The following is an 18,697-nucleotide window of genomic DNA, read 5'->3' as shown; positions in this document are numbered from 1 at the left end:
ATGGAAGTTCTTATGGGGAACTACGTTGCTTTATGTTTATGTATCTTTATGTATTTTGAGAGAGCTCAAAGTACATGTAGATTTAGATTTTGGAAGATAAATAATATAATTATAATGGCATGTAAAGCCATTTATTTATTTTACAGTAATGGAAAAGAGTTAATCAGATGTTGTTTTTTTTTACTAGTGTCTTTTTCTGTGTGTGTGAAGAAAAAATTGCTTTGTTTTTTTTACATGGAAGGTCTCTTTTCTACTTTATGGACCAAAACTGAAACTCTCTCATCTAAAAATGCAGAGGAAGAGGAAATGCCTCACATGAATTTATCAGGAAGAATTTAAAAACCCTCTTTAATTGCTCTTCAACTCTTAAATGTGAGTCAACATGATTGACTTTGGTGTTGAATTGTGTTGGTAGTGCCACCTGCTGGGCAACAACAACAACAAGGATGAGGCAAGAAATTACAGACAAACCATCATATCATATTTCATGAAATAGTTTTATTTAATATCTTTCTGTATTTATCATCATTATTTATTTATTTTGCTTGCTAAACTAATATTGACTATTTTGAGTTTCAAGCTGATAACTGTCAATCATAAGCTAAAAGTGAAACAGCAAAGTTTGAGTCTGTCCTGTACCTGAATGATAATATATTTGTGTAGAGCTACACGTTTTACTTTCCTTACATATTTTTACTTATAATTGACTCACAGATGATTTTTTTCACAAAAAAAAACTGCATCATAGTCATATAAAAAAAAGAAGAAAGAAAATCTGTAGTTTTTCTCATAGTTAGTTATCGGGTGTCAACCTGTGTTATTGATCATTTGTTCACTTGGGGCCAACAAAACAACCTGAACACACAACATTGACATATTATCAACATATACAGTGGGTACGGAAAGTATTCAGACCCCTTTCAATTTTTCACTCTTCGTTTCATTGCAGCCATTTTCCAAAAATCAAAAAAGTTCATTTTATTTCTCAGTAATGTACACTCAGCACCCCATCTTGACAGAAAAAAACAGAAATGTAGAAATTTTTGCAAATTTATTAAAAAAGAAAAACTGAAATATCACATGGTCATAAGTATTCAGACCCTTTGCTCAGTAGTTAGTAGAAGCACCCTTTTGATCTAATACAGCCATGAGTCGTTTTGGGTAAGATGCAACAAGTTTTTCACATCTGGATTTGGGTATCCTCTGCCATTCCTCCTTGCAGATCCTCTCCAGTTCTGTCAGGTTGGATGGTAAATGTTGGTGGACAGCCATTTTCAGGTCTCTCCAGAGATGCTCAATTGGGTTTAAGTCAGGGCTCTGGCTGGGCCGTTCAAGAACAGCCACGGAGTTGTTGTGAAGCCACTCCTTCGTCATTTTAGCGGTGTGCTTAGGGTCATTGTCTTGTTGGAAGGTAAACCTTCGGCCCAGTCTGAGGTCCAGAGCACTCTGGAAAAGGTTTTCGTCCAGGATATCCCTGTACTTGGCCGCATTCATCTTTCCCTTTCCAACTGTGATTAATATCTTATCAGACAGTCATTTGACCTCATTGATAATATAAAAATATTGATTAGAGCAAGCAGATGAAACACACACAAGTAAGGTGAGACATGGATACAAAACAATTACCATTATTATTTATTTACAAGATCTACAGGACACATTTATGCATAATTTCAAATATTTGATTTATGTGACATTTCAAAAGAATCAACTGAGTAGCTTAAAAAACACAAAAACTTTGACATCTTTAGAAACATCAAATTGATCATTTTCTGAAGTGGTGACATCACTAACACATCAGTCATACTCACACATTATTAACATCATGACACTTGATTTATGTACAGTTTACATATATCTGATATAAACACTATTGAGTGCTAAAAAGCTCAGTTTAACAGACACTGAGACACTGTAGCGCCTGAGTTCTTAGTAACCTGTAGTGCAACCTGAAACTATTACTATAGAAACTATCGCAGTGCAACTTACTACATGAGGTTGCGCTAGTAAAATGTTAGCAGTATCTTAGCTAGTAAAGACTCAAGTAACATGTAAATCAGCTGCATAGATAAGTGCAGTTCAATCAAAAGCATTAAAATACGTACTAACTAAATAACTACTAACGTAACTAAACAGAATAGTAGAATCTTCCACCAATAACAGATTTCAAGAGATAAATTAAAGTTAACAGCCAATCCACTGTAAATGCAGGTATTATTATAATTATTTTACTTATATATGCATACTGTAAAACATCCCAATTAGACGCCTGTTTTTTACAGTTCTTGGATGTACAAAACCTCTTCAAGCCCACCGGGTCGATCGCTTGAGCTAGTTCTAAGCTGCTTAGATTGTGCAAGGCATACCAATATAAATGTTTAAACATATGTCAAGATGGACATGCTACAAACTGTTCTGTTAATTTTACGGAAACAGTGAGCACCAAAGTATTGTTCATTTATTAAAGTCCTGTCCCATATAAGACGGCCGTCCCAAATACAGGCAGGGTGAGATTAATGATTTGAGCAAATAAAAGCCCAGGCTATTAATTGAAGTTTTACGATACATGGATAAATGGGCGTTACTGTGTGGGAAATATCAGATTATGCTAAACTAAATGATGCTATTTAGTCGTTAAGTCTGATGTACGCATAACACTTTGTAATTTGTGTATTATGTTTGTAAAGTATGATTTAAAAAAGCCTTTTGATCCATTGTCTGGTCAGAAAATAATTTCTATATATATATATCTTAACGTGTCCTATGTTAGCTACCAATTATGTTCATAAAAATACCTTATGTCCAGCATCCTTTGCACTCTGCATTGCACTATTGTGTTGCTGTCTACAAATGTATAAATGTGTTTATCTGCACATGGTAGTTTGTGTCTGTTTTTGTTGAGATTGTTGTCCTGTTTGTTTATGCTTGTTCTGTCCATGTACATTGAGAGCAATGTAAAACCGAGTCCTGGCCAGTGAAAGTGATTCTATTAGGTTTGTACATAGCTCAGCTACGTAGCAGTCAAACCTGGCTGTAACTGGGTGTTAATATTTAGTAACAACTAATCTGTATGTAAGAACTAGTTTGTGTGTGGTGTAACCTGTTTAAATTTAGTAATGATTAAATTAATTGACAATTTTTAATCATAACTGGACTTTTTCACCTTTTATTTTATCTTGTGTTAATGTAATATTCCTATTTTTATTATTAGATGCCTAAAAGAAATAAAGTATAAAAGTATAATCTATAAGTATAATCAAAAAAGTTTCTTTAAATGCTGATATTCGTTACATAGTCAGTTGCATAAGGAAGCAAAGGTATAAAGCAGTATAAAGAACTCATAAAAATAAATGTATGATTACTGCTGCAGAGTACAGCTACCTTTAGTTTCCTCTGTACTATTGTAAACTTATTAATCCATTTTAATACACTTTTAACCAGGCGTGTATCTAGTGTTCTGGACAAAGCGGACTGTCCATGCTTTTGTTATGAATGAAAAAAGGGAAAGTCCAAAATACCATATATTCATTTCAGGAAAAAGTGTCTCTCATGTTCCCTCTGTAAAAGATGTTTCTCAGTGGGGTGCAGCGTTGCTGGCACCTGCACCCATCTCTTTCTCACAGATGAAGGGCCAGTACATGCTGCAGGGGGCGTCGTACCAGCTTCGGATCGCCACTCTCTCTAACACACGTGTTTTCACAATGTAGCCACAGTCCTCGTCAATGTGGTTGTTGGGCTCGCCGACCTCCCAAAAACTACAGTTAGAAGAAAGTAAGCAGGAGAAAATGTATTATTAAAGCAACATGAAGAACTACGATGTTGGAGGTTGGGTTGGTGGATGTGTGTGCTTTCAGACTCCAATTACTACTATCTATCCAAATCTACTTCCTACCACTGGCATGGCTCTAGGGATGGCACTGGTGTCTGGTCTGTCTGACATTACAACTTTGGTCCAGACTAAAATATTTCAACAACTATTGGATGGATTACCGTGAAAATGTGTACTGACATTCATGGTTTCCTGACTTTCACCACCAGGAGGTTGACATTTTTGTCTGTTTGGAAAATGACAACTGTTTGGCAATGAATTTCCCCTCAGGAGGAATTGTAATAACTCTGGTGATCCTCTGACTTTTTATCTAGAGTCATCATTAGTTAGTCTGATACTTTGGTTTACGACAAAATACCTGCAAAAATGACATTCTCATCAGCTGCAGCTGTACTTTGGGCTAATTAGCAAATGTTAGCATGCCAACATGCTGAAATAAGATAGTAAACATAGCAGGTTAGCATTGCCATTGATGCATGCAGAGCTGAGGGCATGCACTCTTAGTTTTATTTTAAATAAAACCTCAATATTTCCCTAACATTAAACACATCTTGTCCTTTCTATAGTTACAATGTGAAGCTACAGATAGGTCATTAGCAGCAAATGTTCAAAAGCGTCACTGAACATTATTCTTGGTTCTAAATAAGTCTGGCACAATTTGAAGGTATCATCTTGGGTTCTACTAAACGACTGATTGATTTGATTAACTGACTGATAAATCAATAATGAAAACGACTGGCTGTAGCCCACAACAAATAAATGTATTTTAAATGAAAAATATTTGTGTCTTCTGACAGGTTTTGTATGTATTAGGGGTGTGACGATGCACTTAGCTCACGAGAACGTGAAGAGACGATATTTTAACACTATTTTTAAGAAATCTTCAATGATGACTTATATCACTGGAAAAATGATCTTTTATTCAACTGAAAGTGACAAAATGCAAAACATGTTGCTCACATTTTCAAAGTTCACAGATTATTGTTTCCACTGGGTACAACACGCTGCCACACAAACAATTAAAAAGTGGCAGGGGCTTCATCTATGCAAATTTCACTTCACATTCTGTCATGCTAATATTGTGAGACAGCTTTTCACTTTGACGAGAAATATCGTTTTAATACTCGAGATCTCTTGCGGCACAAGATCTTGTCAAACCTCGATAAATGTAAACATGGACACAAGCAAAGGTTATTAGGAGAAATCAAATCAGATCATCTGAAATAGTTCCAAAAACAAAAGCACCCCGTATTAAGTTACTGATATTTTATTTTTAAAGAGAGGTAGGTAAACGGACTAAAACTCAAGTGTTAGCAGCAGTGACAATGAGAGAAAGAAAATTCAACATACAAAACAAAAAAAGATAAACATATTCATGGTGAAGGTCAAATATTATATCACCAGCAACAGCTGAGCAGAACCAAGCCAAAACATCATTAGAGAAAAACAAGAAACATCTCAGCAGGAAAAGAGGAAGGAAAGGAATGTAGGGAGCAAAAGAGGAATGACAAAAGGTTAGTCATCAACAAATATTTTCAAAATGAGGAAGAAAAATCAAGTGATCTTTAGGCATCTGTTGAGTTGGCACAAAAGAACCTTCGGAGAAAAAAAGAACTGGAAAAAGAAGGTAACCAGACTTTGCATTTTAAAGCAAATTACATCAATCCACAGTTCCTGCTTTGGCTCTGACACATTTGTTTTTTACCACAGGCCAGAGGTCAAGTTCACCTGCAGTGCAGCATCCTGCAGCAGATTAACAGCAGTTACATATCGCTGCTCAGAGCTGCTGTTTGCAGGCAGATCTGATCCTGGCCATCCAGCTGTTATCTCACACGAGGAACATCTAGAACTCTTTACTGACTCTGTAATATTCATTGTTTCTATACATAACATCTATTAGTTTTTGCCATGGATATTTATACCAAATTTAATGGCAATCCATCCAATATTTGTTGAGACATTTTAGGATTGGTTATGTTCGACCACAAATCGTACATGCGACATGTTGTCCAAGTCTGTCCAAGTGTTATTATAGTTGTTCCGAACAGCTATATTTGAGAGATATGTAATATTGCTTAAACAGACATTTTCTCTCCTAGAAGATATTCATAGTGTTGCTCCTGGTTGTTTACATAAAAAGTGACAGAAATGGTGTGTCAAGAATGAAAAAAGACCCGAGAGAGAAGTTCAAACCTTGGCTCCTTTAACAGCTCCACACATCTGGCCAGTCACTACGTGAAGTAGGTGTGAATGTCAGTGGGGGGGTTATGAAGTTACTCACTTCAAGTTAAAATATACTGGGCCCTTGACTTGCCATCCTTTGAGCCATACAGCTAGTGTGGCTAAAAGTAAGGATCCGATTGGTTTCATACCAACAATAGTTTTAAGCTTTAAACTATACTTTCCCATTGAATCCAAAATTGTTTTGTTCCAAAAATGTTCATCTTCCATGGGACGGCTTTCTAGTGAAACAGGAAGTATTTAGTCGAAGTTTGTGCTTAACATTTGCCTCATCTGCTTTGCCTTTTCCTTCTGCTGGCTGCATCTTCACTCTGGCCTTCTGAGTCTCTCCATTTAGTGTTGTTTAGTGTAAACCAGGTCAAAAACCGTCACGGTGCAGCTCGCAGGCCAAAACCTGTGCCAAAGTCTGTAGGTATGCAAGAGGTCAATGTTCAACAGTGGTCCAATGGTCAGTCAATCACTGTGTGGATGTTTGTCCAAGTGTGTGTGTTTCGCAGACAGTCTGGAGCCAGAGGAGTGGTGTCACAGTTTGAGCAGCAATGAACTCTTGATGAACTATTTATCGCACCATAACTCATTACTCGATTTAGCCTGAAGTCTGAGTTCAGAACTACAATTCATGTCATGTCTTGTCTTTTTTGATTACAGGGCTTAAAGTAAAAAAAAGGGGGTTAGAGCGTAACTTTGCGTTGAAAACTGACGGGGACTCAGATTAGGGGTGTGATATACACTTAGCTCACGAAACATGAAGAAACACAATTCTGGGTTCACAAGAAGAAAACAAGAAGATAACTGTATACTGCTTTGATAAAATGTATTGTATTATAATACTTTGAGCATGAAACAGTTCATTTCCTGCATTCTGGTAACATTTTCTGCCACCACCTATAATAAGTGCATGAAGTGGAAAATATAGGTGCTGGGCAATACGGCCGAAAATGTTATCACGATAAAAAATTTAACATCATTCAATACGATAAAAGTCAAATCATTATAAGGCAAATTTTTGCTCCTGAGTGAAAGTTCTCCCTCATGAACACCGCTGAACAAATCTGTCCAACACAATGCTGTCGGACACCCAGCTTAAAAAAACTTGTTAGAAAGCATTTAAGGAACCTCGCTAATAAGAAGAGCTAAGTCACCGTTAGAATACAGCTGGGTTGTCGAGATTAGCACGTTGTTTATAGCTGGTGCCACAGTGACATTGTCATTCTGTGGGAAACACTTAACAAATCTGAGGTAAAACATTCAAAACAATTATGATTAAGTATATTTTAATTAAAAGTAATCTTTTTTTCAGTCCTTTTCCTCATCAAATTAAAGTGCTGATATGTTCGTGATTCAAATGAATTAAATTAAAGTTATATTGCGATCATTTTCAATATTGTTTTATTGCCCAGTCCTGCTGGTACTCCCCATTCACATTGGGGGTGCACGAAAGGCACCGAGCTTCTACCTGCTCCGTCTCCGCCGACAGAGATTTGCAAACAGGCGGGAATTGGAACAGATGAGCGCCACATAGAGCCCACCGGTACGCGGGACGCCAAAGAGTTAAATGTAGAAGTAACTTACTTGGTGTTGGAGGCCCACTTCAAGCACTGCCTATTATCAACTCCACCGGTGGATTACATTCCGACAAAAATGACCTTGTTACATTGAAAAAGGTCCAGACGATCCAATCCAGATTGAAACAAACTAAGGTTAATTTTACCCCTTGGTGCAGATGTTTTTGGCAGGTGTGAATACAGCAATCACACTTGGGTGCAGACCAAACAAGCTTACCAAGACCCAGCTGCAGACTGTGGCCCCATCTACACTATTCCGTTTTAGTTTAGAAACGGAGAATTAAAACGAATATGATCTCCTTCCACACCAGCGTTTTAGCTGCGTATCAGAGTTGATCTCTGTCTATACTAAAACAACTGAAAACACACATCTAGTGGTCGTTCACATACACTGGGCATCCGCGTGCCGGTGTATACAGTACTTGAAGCAGATGGTCCCTCTCTTCCGTAGTTACAGAGGATTTGGAGAAAGAATAAAGTAAAGCAGACAAAGACCCACACAAGATTTTATTTTGCACGGATCAATAACGAGCTGGGACTGTTTCTGAATGTAACATGGGAGTTAAAAGGCTGTGGTGGCAGAAAACAGACTGGGAGTCGTTGCAAAGTAAACAGTGACATGCAAAGTGCAAGTGTAGGCAGATAAGTGTTATTTGCTCAAAATGTTTTAATAAAAATAACAAATCCAAAACTCTGTCAGTAGCATTGTGTTTCTACTTTGTATAACTTATGAGACCCAATCAGAGAACCAAACGTGGGCATCTGCGTCATCGTTTCTAAAGTCCTCTGATTTGGTCTGTCTTCGCTAAAACGCTCTCCAGAATTTCTAAACAAAAAATGGGGTCGGCAGCATTTTTAGGTCTTTTTTTTTCTCGCCGTTTTAGTCTGGACAAGAGGTTCAAATGTAGGAAAAAGGCCTGACTCTTTAATTATACTTCATATCACAGACAGATCTGAAGACAAATGCACTGTGTGGCTAGGTAGGTAGAGTGTGAGAGGCAGATTTTTATTATGTAATTAGGAGTGTTGAAATGGTCGAACATGCCATGGTAGGCGCACATAGGAGCATGCTCTCTTCGCCGGCCCTTATATATATAGTATAGTGAATCATAAGCTTCCTGGTTTTCCCCCGATCCAGAATGTCTGACCAATGAACGGATGGTCTTAGGACACACGTGGTTTTGTTTACAAATTCTGTTTCACTAGCAAAAAGAGCAGTGTGAAAGCCAACCGCACCAAAAAAACAACATTATATTTGGAATGCACCCTCAGACTATGGATGCTTATGTTTTCTATGGTCAAGAGCCAAGTCGCCAGTTTGTGACGCACGGGGATCCCTTTACCGTTATAGTTTGACGCATTGGGGGAAGCCCTGGAGCGTCAGTTTTTGATGGTAAAGGCAGGTATATGATATTTAACAGAAAAGACTTAGCAAGGTTGGGATGGATGGAGGGCCAAAACCAGCACGTTACGTGTTAACTGACGTGCGTAGTTAACTTAACCCAAATCATGATCTTTTCCTAACCTTAATCAAGCTCTTTTTGTGCCTAAACCGAACCAAACTGCAACGTTTCACGACTTTAATAACGTGCCGTTTCAAAATGCTGATGTTTCGAAACACTAGCGTTTAATTTTGAAATTCTAACCGGACATTGCATAGTAAATGTTTAACTTAAACGGAAGTATATTTGTTGTTGCTAAGCATTGCTAACTTGACCGCGGAGCCCTAAACGTCAATAAATGGCGCAAATGGGGTACCCAGGTCGTTAAAAGGCGACGGCAGAGGGCCTTGACCAAGCGTCAACATGTGACGAGAACGTGTTGGTGGAACCGAGGCTAGGCAGACATTATGACTTCGGCTCTCTGTGCAGTTTGATTCTGACCATGTTAAGCAGAGGAGTTATGAAAGAGGTGAACCTACCCTCCGACCAGCGGGGTGCCGTCCACCCATTTCCACTGATCCTCTGTGTGCTCATCAGTGATTCCAAACCAGTAGGCGTTCCAGTGGCCTCTGGGTAGAAGATTCCACAGAAACGTCTGAGAGGAAACACATAGAAAGGAAATGTTGAAGTATTTCCGCGGAACACATTCATCACTGATTGTACAGTAGAGTGTTGGTAGAGAGACAGCAATGGCGGAGATTTCATAAATATCCCGAGACAGGATGTTGATATTGGCTGATTCCGTAAAAGCCCAAATTATGTTCACTGAATGTTTTTTTTTAGTAAAGACTGGTGATATTCCAGTATATTTCTTATTGCCAACATATCACATAGGAAATCAACAATGAATTATCTTACAGAAGTATCTTCCTCTGTGCCATAGAGATCCATTGTTGTCCAATAATTATTAAAACTTGAGCCACACAGTTATCCTGAGTGACATGTTCCTTCATTACAATGAACACACACACACACACACACACCGTAGTTTATTTTGAGTCAGTTCCACAGACACTGTACTGCTGCTGGAAAAAGTCCCCAACTGTTGCATTATTTCCACTGGTCTTAGTCACGTTTGTTATAAACTGACCAGCTGTCAGGAAATTACTGGGCCATCTAAATAATCTTCAGAGAGCAACAGAATGGGGGAAATCAGAAAATATTTAGAGGTTTGGTTTTGGTCTTTTCATGTGATTTTTTGTGTATAAGAACTTTATACAAAAACACATATCTTTTAATGTTTAATAACATGTTGGTGGCTTTTCCTGTAGGCACCAAACAGATCAATATCTTCGCATAGAAAATGTGATTGTTCATACTGTATCAATGCTTAACTTCAGTAATAAGTCAACTTATGTTAAGTTAAGTAACTTTCCCTTACACAATTGCATAAACTCTTGGACGTAGCTGTTGATGTTTTTGAAATCAGTAGAAGAAAAGCGGCTAAACACAAAATCTAATGACGTTGCTCGGGACATGGCACCATCTACATGTTGTGACCATGCAATTTACCTGCTCCTCGGGCGTGTGAATGATGGCCAGGTGAGCTCCTTGTTTCTGGCAGAACGACTGGCTATCAGGCCAATCCCTCGTGTTTCTTGAGATGAAGTAACAGCTGTTGCTGAAGAGATGCCAGTCCGTGGGGCAGACTATTTGTGCGGGCTCCACATTCATCGTTGGTTTTATCACCTCAGGAGCTGATGATGTACAGAAAGAGAGTTTAGGATCAGAAGCAGAACGGTACATCACGTCATCCAAAATAATCCAACATCAATATTTTATGCTACCTCTGGCTCAAATGCACACTTTACTCTCACGCACCACACTAGGTGCTAAAAGCTGATATGCATTTGACCAAAAACACCCACAACTATATACAAATATAGAGTCATCTACCTTTAGTGATCATGGCGGCGGCCAGTTTGGCTTTCAGCTCGTCTTTCTCTTTCTGCAGCTGGATTTTCTCCTGCTGCAGCTTGCTGATGGAAGAGGTCAGAGCCGACACATTTGCGTCCTGCGTCTGCTTATGTATCTCCGAGGCCGTTTCACCACCACCCTGAGGCTTGCTCTTATCTGTGGAACAAATGGAACGATGGACAAGTAAGTTAATACACGCTTAACATCAACTTGAAAATGATTTTGGAAAAAAACACAAGCACAGCAGAAAAGTTCAGGCTCACAGCCTCAAGAAGTGCAACATAACAATGTGTTTTCGGAATTTGGTGCTTTAAGTTTGAATGTAATTTTTTTCTAGCCTAGATGTGTTCATTCATCTACCGTCCAATCATCACATTTAAAAACAATTAAAATCTTTACTTTTATAACTTTTAAAAGTTTGGCCAACGAAATCATTAAAAGCAGAAGCAGCTTTTAAGCCTCCTGACTGTGTGGCCGTTTCAACACGAGTGTGTAGACGTGTACAAATGTGCTGAATGTGTATAAAAATAAAGTCATACTAATGACAAAATATATATATTCATATTTCAAGTGTTGCGAAATGCAAACCACTGTATCCTCTTTTTTTTCTTACTGAAACTGCTCATTCTGCAAAAACTATTTTGCCTTAGTTTTTGCAGTGTGCAATGATGATGAGCAGCAGTCACATAGTGGGATTGTTGAGTCTCCTGAAATATTTGCCAGTGCATCTGGATTATCAACAGTAAACAAATTACTTTGTTGACTGTAATGATAAACAAAAAAAACTAAATAGTTTCCTCTGTAAAAAAAAAAATTCCTTTAGCTCTCAAATAACAACAACATTAACATTACTTACTTACTCTCACTTATTATTGTCATTATTGAGAAATATTAAACAGAATAATACAGATATTCTCATTTTATTTGTTCCAGATGAAACTTGATGTTACGTTTCTTAAAATATTTTTAGACTACTTCTGAAATTCAAACAGAAACGACTGCATTGTGTTTATCATTATAAAATGTAAAAAGCATGATAGTGGCATTTTCTACCTTAATAAAACATTTGACATCATTAAAAAATTTTAAAAAACTGCATTTTTTTACACCAGCTTACAGTGTTCTCCTGTTTAAATATAATTTAAGTATAGATATGCATATAAGTTGTATTTACTTCAGATACAGGTTGCACTATGCATTTTATAAAGCTCCAGTCACGCCATGCTCACTCCACGATAGGGAATAGATCAGCCCTGTCTCATCTATTGTCAGTTACTGTGTTGTATTATATGGGTCTTGTCTTGCAAGTTGAATTATTGTGACTTTGTTTTTACCACCTTGAACTGTGAGAAATGACATTTTGTTAATTTGTAAACTCAGTATGTGGATGAATGACAATAAATAAACTTGAACTTAAACTAAATGTCACTCACTCCTTTGCTGTGTGTCCATGTGTTTGTGTTAATTGAACATGTGATGCAATATTTGTCAACAGCTTGGTCCGAAAAATGCCACAATGTTACTTTAAATGTGTTTTTACTGAAAAATGAAATGAAAGAAATGAGCATGTGACAGTTGGTGCACTCACAGTGTGCAGTGACGGCTATGATGGAGATCAGCAGGATGGCACAAAGTACTGCCAGGCAGATGATGGCGAAGCGGTAGGGCCCGGGGCCACTCGGCCTGGGGATCATTCTGACTGGGGACACTGGGTGAGCTGGAAGTGGCAAGGGGGAAAGATTGTTAGTTAATATAATAAAACAAGATGTCTGGATACAGCATGCTGATATACTTAAAGCTAAATAACCACAATGTGAAGGAATTTCCCTAAAAGGACCTGGGTGGGTAAAGAGTCCTAGGTACTAGTCATACAGAGTCATTTGGAGACATACAAACAGAATGAACTCCGTCTCTCTAGCAATAGCTCCTACTAGGGCTGCAACGATTATTTTCATTGTCGATAAATTGGTCGATTATTTTCTTGATTCATTGATTAGTTGTTTGGTCTATAAAATGTCAGAAAATTATGAAAAATGTTGCCCAGTTTTTCTTGAAGCAGAAGATGACATCCTCAAATGTCATATTTTGTCCATAACGCGTTAAGAAACCAGAAAATATTCATACTTAAGAAGCTGAAGTACAGAGAGGTTTGACCTTTTTTTTCTTTGAATCAGTTATCAAAATTGTTGTTAATTTATGTAACTAATTGATTAATCGTTGCAGCTCTAGTTCATACTGCAGTCTTTCTCTGTGGGTGCATGAGGACAGCTGGGTAGATAGGGACGAGTCGCTAACTATAGACAGCCAAGGACAAGAGATGTGTTGGTAGACAGACTGTATCCCCTGTGAATGTAATACATGTGACCTCCTAATTAGAGAGATACAATGATGATGATACAGTTTATATATCTCAGACTCTTCCCCAACCCACACTACACCTTGTCACCAATGACATATTTTCTACTCATTGTTCTCTTTCTCAAAGCTGAACAGACTTCCTTACTGACAGGAAGAAATAACCACCTCATGATAGTTATCTTTGAAGTTTCACTGTTAAAGCTGCCTCACATCAAATACAACTTTACCATATTTAAACCAGCCATTGCTGTTTTTCCCCAGCTGATGTAGGCTACAGTCTCTCTAAGTTTTGTTTTACACAAGTTCCTTTAATAACAACATACCAACTTTGTTTTGACGTTTTGTGAACAAAGTAATGTTAAATGATGTGATAAAAAGTAATTGCCATAATTTACTTATTTTCTGAGATAAGGGTGGTCGGTATTTTCACTAGTAAGTAACCCCTCAACACTTTACTGCTTTTAAAAAAACATTGTTTATCACTATGTTTCACAATTGTTCCATTAAAGAAACTGAAACAGCTAAACTAAAATCATGCTTCTAGAAAAGTAATTATTGATATATTATATCAGAGCTTTATGTTTTCACACTAACTGATGAATTACATTTTCTTGAAGCAGAGCCTTTTATCCATACAGGAATCTCCTCTGCTTTGTTCAGACTTGTGAAAGTACAACATGTCAGAGCCAGAAGTGGGAAATCTGGCTGCACCTCAATTATGAAACAAAAGAGGAAATAAGTGAGGGAAATTACTTTGCTTGGATGTGAGGCAGCCACCACCAACATGGAGATTTGTTCCCACACAGATTCAAGGATTAATATTATTGTAATTATTAGGAATCCAAGCAGTGAAGCTGCTGGAGCCCTATTGTTTTTTTGTTCTCATTATTCTTCTTTCTTTCTTGTTTTTCTTCGCTGTAAGTGTTAGGACAGCAAATACTGCTGGACGAAAACTGCCCAAAATTGGCAGGTGGTTTGCAAATTCCAGCCACTACTCATGGTGGCGCTATAACAATCAACTTTTCATTTTTGCAATTATCTCCAAAACGGCTTCGTTTAGAGTCAAACTTCTTTCTTTATTTTAATCTCTGGATTCATCTGCATCTTTGCTCCAATGGCCTTCTGCTCTAAAAATGTCAAATTATGCAACTTTTTAATCACTTTTCTCTAAAACCTATTTTTGCAAACTCATCCCAGATGGTTTTGCCAATCGACCTGAAACTTTGGCAGGATCATCTACGGACATCGCTGATCAAAAGTTACCATAATAATTTTGATGTCAATCTGTTTTTTTTCCAAGAAATTTTGACTTTTGTGTCTTTACGTACAATTTTACAGAAATGCCCATAAATAATTCAATTGACATCTATATCTCCACAAGTCTTTCTTCAAGTCTTTCACCAAAATCGACACTGACATTCTCTAGATGGCCGTTATCAAGCGTTGCAAAGGATTTTTAGATCGGTCAAACTGTGAGTCTGCAGTGATTTTCAGTATCTTGCAGTAACTTGTACAGTTTTGGATCAAATGTGATCAAAATAATTGACACACCCAAAAACAGCAGAATGATGTGTGATTTTTATCAGAGATTTCATCTTGACTGTTTTAATCATTTTAAGTTTAAACAAAACTATCCAGGTCTGGCACATGTGACGCCACTACCTTAACTTGTGAAAAGGTGTGTAGCAACGGCCTCTCACCAGTGACTCAGTCAGTAAGTCACCTACTCTGCAGAAATCTGAACTTGTGCAGCTTAAGCTTTAAATCTTGGAAACAGAAAATGTTGCAGGTGGGTTGAACATTTCACCCAGTAGTCAGTTACATATAACAATCAAGTTTGCGTTTTATGCAATTGTCTTTAAGTCCAAATTCTTTGACCATTTTAATCTCTTAAGTCGTCTGGGTCTGTCCTTCTCCTCAAAAAATTGTCAAACGTTGCGTTTTCACGACTTGCTCGGATTCTGATCATTGCCGCTTGCGGTTATATTTATTAATATTTTTGTTGTTGTTAGGGTGTCAGTTTCAGGAATACATTAATTGTCTAATATATTGACTACTAGAAGTAGAGTAGATACAGTAGTTAAAGTGGATTGGCCAGAAGCAAACTGATTGAACTGTCAGAATGAATCAATAAGTCAGAAACTAAACAACAGAGAGCTGATTCCAAGTCCCAAGGAGGAGCATTTGTGTGGAGTCACAAAAACAGTTGGAGTGACACTTTCAATTTACAATTGACAAGACTTTCACACTGGCTTCAACCATTTGACCTTTCACCCATAACAACATAAATATCCTTTTTTTTTTTATTACCGACTGACATTGCCATCCCCAAAGCTGCCTAATGTGGCTAGAAAATACAGAAAATGCCGATTAAATGGAAAATCAACAAGCTGTTTTTTATTTTCATTTGCTGATTTCTGTTTTCCAAATGTGAAGATTTGCTGTTTGTCTCTGAGTCATATTATTGTAAACACAATATGTCCGGACTTTGAACTGTTGTTTTGACAATACTAACTATTTCAAGACTTCACCTTCTTTCTAGAAAACTGTGAGGGACATTGATCACATTTTCCTGATATTCTGTGGATTAAACCACAATATTTTAAGACTGTTTTGTTTTATTATTGTTTATTTCTGAATTTTGTTCTAATTTGGTGGTTTGTTTTGGTGTTATGTCTGTTGTTTTGTAAAGTTTAGAGCTGAAACAATGAATCCATACAGAGAAAAAAATAATAAATAATAAAAAAATTTGCTGTTCAGTTATTTTTCATGCAAAGATCTTCTGACAAATCGATACTAACAACCATTACTGGCGCCTAACAATTCTTTCTTCTAATCTGCAGGATGATAACAGAGTAGGCTCTGAATGCAAACAGTATTAAAACAGGAGCCTTGTGATGAAATGTGAGCAAAATAACTGCCATTGGTTAAATAATGTAGCATCCCAGTACTGTGTTTTGATTTGTGAAGTGAATCCAATATTTTTTCTGATTCTTCAAAAAGTCACTAAGACCAATTAAGCTCAGCATGAACTCAACTTTAAGCTATGACACTGGGAGAAAACTCCTAATTCCTCCACGAAGACTCAGCAAATAGATTAAATACTTGTCTACTCTGTGGTGAGGCCTTACCGCCAAGTCCAACATCTGGCCTGCTGTTGAACTCGTCATATGAGCCCTCGTCCTCTATGAGTTGGGAATACATCCCCTCCCCGGCCAGGGAGTTCCCGGTGGTCGTCATTTCAGCGGTGGAAGAAAAATATGAAGGCTTGAAATTAAAAGTTGAGAAAGTTTCAGTGGACAGTGAAAGGGAGCAATAAACTCCTGTTGAAGCGCTGGGGCCACTCACATCCCCCTCTCCCTGTTTCAGCTGTTTATAAACCGTCCTAGAGACACACTGCAGTTAAGTCCCATGCAGACTGCTGTAAGTATGATGCGTTCCTGTCATGTATTTCAAAATAAAGGTCCCAATGCACAAACGCTGCACATGTCGACACCAACGACTAAAACCCAGTGGAGGGAAAATCACAATGTAAAAATGCATGCATTTACAATGTTATTTAACTAAAATTAAAAACAATAGCCTATAGGAGAGATTGGGATATGTTTTCACACTTTTTAACTGTCTAACATTTCGTGGGCACCATCCATCACAATTGTATAAATGTCATACCAAATGAAAGAAGGAAGTCCTGGGAACATATTTTATTTTCATTACATCCTCATATCTGATATGTCATGTATGAGACAGTATCTATCCACAGGCATACAGACCCTTCTTCATACAGTGTCATGAATTCAGTGCTGAATTTGTGCTGAATATTATTGCCAGAGTTAATTTCACAATATCTCAATATCTCAATGTCTCAATGTTTTGAGCATGTTATTTGGCTACCTTCACACTGCAGGCCTTAATGCTCAATTCCCGAGAGGCTCAGGTCGCATTTTTAAATGAGATCTGCATCGGATTTGAACCACATATGGAAACGGCCCACTTTAGACCGGGAAAGATCAGATTCCACGTGCCTGTTCACACTGTTGATCAGATCTCAGTCACACATGGACAAAAAAAATAAAAAATCCGATTTGGGTCACTTTGCCCCAAACTGACATGTGCAAATGGCTAAATCTCACGGTTAGCACAACATAGTATTTCAGCTAAAGCATCAAAAAACATATTATGGTCTCCTCTACTTTGTACTAAAATATAAGTTTGAACATTCACATCTAACAAAGTTGTATTGCATAAAATGAAGAGTACAAATTATTTACTTTTTAATTAGAAAATAACTAAACATGAATATGCTCAAGTAAAGTACAAGTATCACAAAATTGTATTGAGGTAAAGTATATGAATGTACTTTGATAAATTCTTCTATTACAAAACCATAATTATTGTATAGGTTCAGTGGAATAAAGTATGCAACCTTCATGTTCTACTACAGCTGTCTACTTGAGGAGAGGAAGCCAAGAAGAAACTTCACCGACATCTGCATCTATGTTTTGCACTCTGACCAAGATAATTTACTTAAAATTAATGGATGTATGCGTTTGCCAAATATACTGTTAGAAAGTGATTACATTACTGCATAACTTCACAATTTGCTGTAGCCAGCTTTTGATTTTTAAGATGTAGTAGAGATGTTGAGATTTACTTCAGTGTTGAAAGTTATTTTAGTCTGAATGTGTGATAGCATGCTTAAAAAATGCTCACTTGGACCCATCACACGTCCTGTCTTTTTATCCCATACTACAGACATCCAAAAAGACCTTTAGCATACATACAGTGTCAAATTCCAAATAACTTTTAGTCATCAGCAGTGTGGCAATGCTTCTTGAAATGCCTCACCAGGTCTGACAGACTATCAACACCACATGTGGGAAGGGTGGCCTAGTCTTCTGAGCACGTGTCAGGGTTCAGCACTCTGAAAGACTCCACTGGAGTCTGGATTACCTCATCCTTCAGCAATCCACCAAATCTGACTCTTTGTCTGTCTACCATAATTGTTTTTTAAGACTTCTCCCCTGCATTTCCTTCCACAACCTCAAATCATTGCATTTTGCAACGACTACTTCTTTACAGAGAATCTGTCTTAATCATCAATTTATCTGTCATCCTAACAAACTCTCATCATCCTGCTGCTGAACAAACATGTTCTTGATCTTGATGATCATGATCTTCTCCAGCATGCCTCCTGCCTTCGCCTTTTAACTGTAGTACAGTCTGGTCACTGTCTCCTACAGCTTTGATGTGGTTTGGGGGGAGGATCAGGTCGTTCTTTTGCATGGTGAGGCTAAGTGACGATAGCTCCTCAAACATGTGAGGCAGAATACAGGAGTGCATTC

The 18,697-nt window shown here is 37.6% G+C and overlaps 1 protein-coding gene across 1 annotated transcript; it reads right to left on the bottom strand.

Moving 5' to 3' along the window:
• Nucleotides 1-1,612: 1,612 nt before the first annotated feature.
• LOC119906975 (CD209 antigen-like protein E) lies at nucleotides 1,613-16,740 on the bottom strand. Its single transcript, XM_038724462.1, has 6 exons — nucleotides 16,484-16,740; nucleotides 12,583-12,711; nucleotides 10,974-11,150; nucleotides 10,590-10,774; nucleotides 9,557-9,672; nucleotides 1,613-3,755 (listed from the first exon to the last, which is right to left on the bottom strand). Exons 1-6 carry the CDS (start codon nucleotides 16,590-16,592, stop codon nucleotides 3,575-3,577), a joined length of 897 nt encoding a protein of 298 aa, XP_038580390.1. The 5' UTR covers nucleotides 16,593-16,740; the 3' UTR covers nucleotides 1,613-3,574.
• Between the last annotated feature and the right edge of the window lie 1,957 nt (nucleotides 16,741-18,697).

The sequence above is a fragment of the Micropterus salmoides genome, unplaced genomic scaffold (assembly GCF_014851395.1).
Source record: "Micropterus salmoides isolate LMB-PRFRI ecotype aquatic unplaced genomic scaffold, ASM1485139v1 Ms_hic_scaffold_17, whole genome shotgun sequence".
Classification (NCBI taxonomy): domain Eukaryota; kingdom Metazoa; phylum Chordata; class Actinopteri; order Centrarchiformes; family Centrarchidae; genus Micropterus; species Micropterus salmoides.
This window is presented reverse-complemented; position numbering and strand designations above follow the sequence as displayed.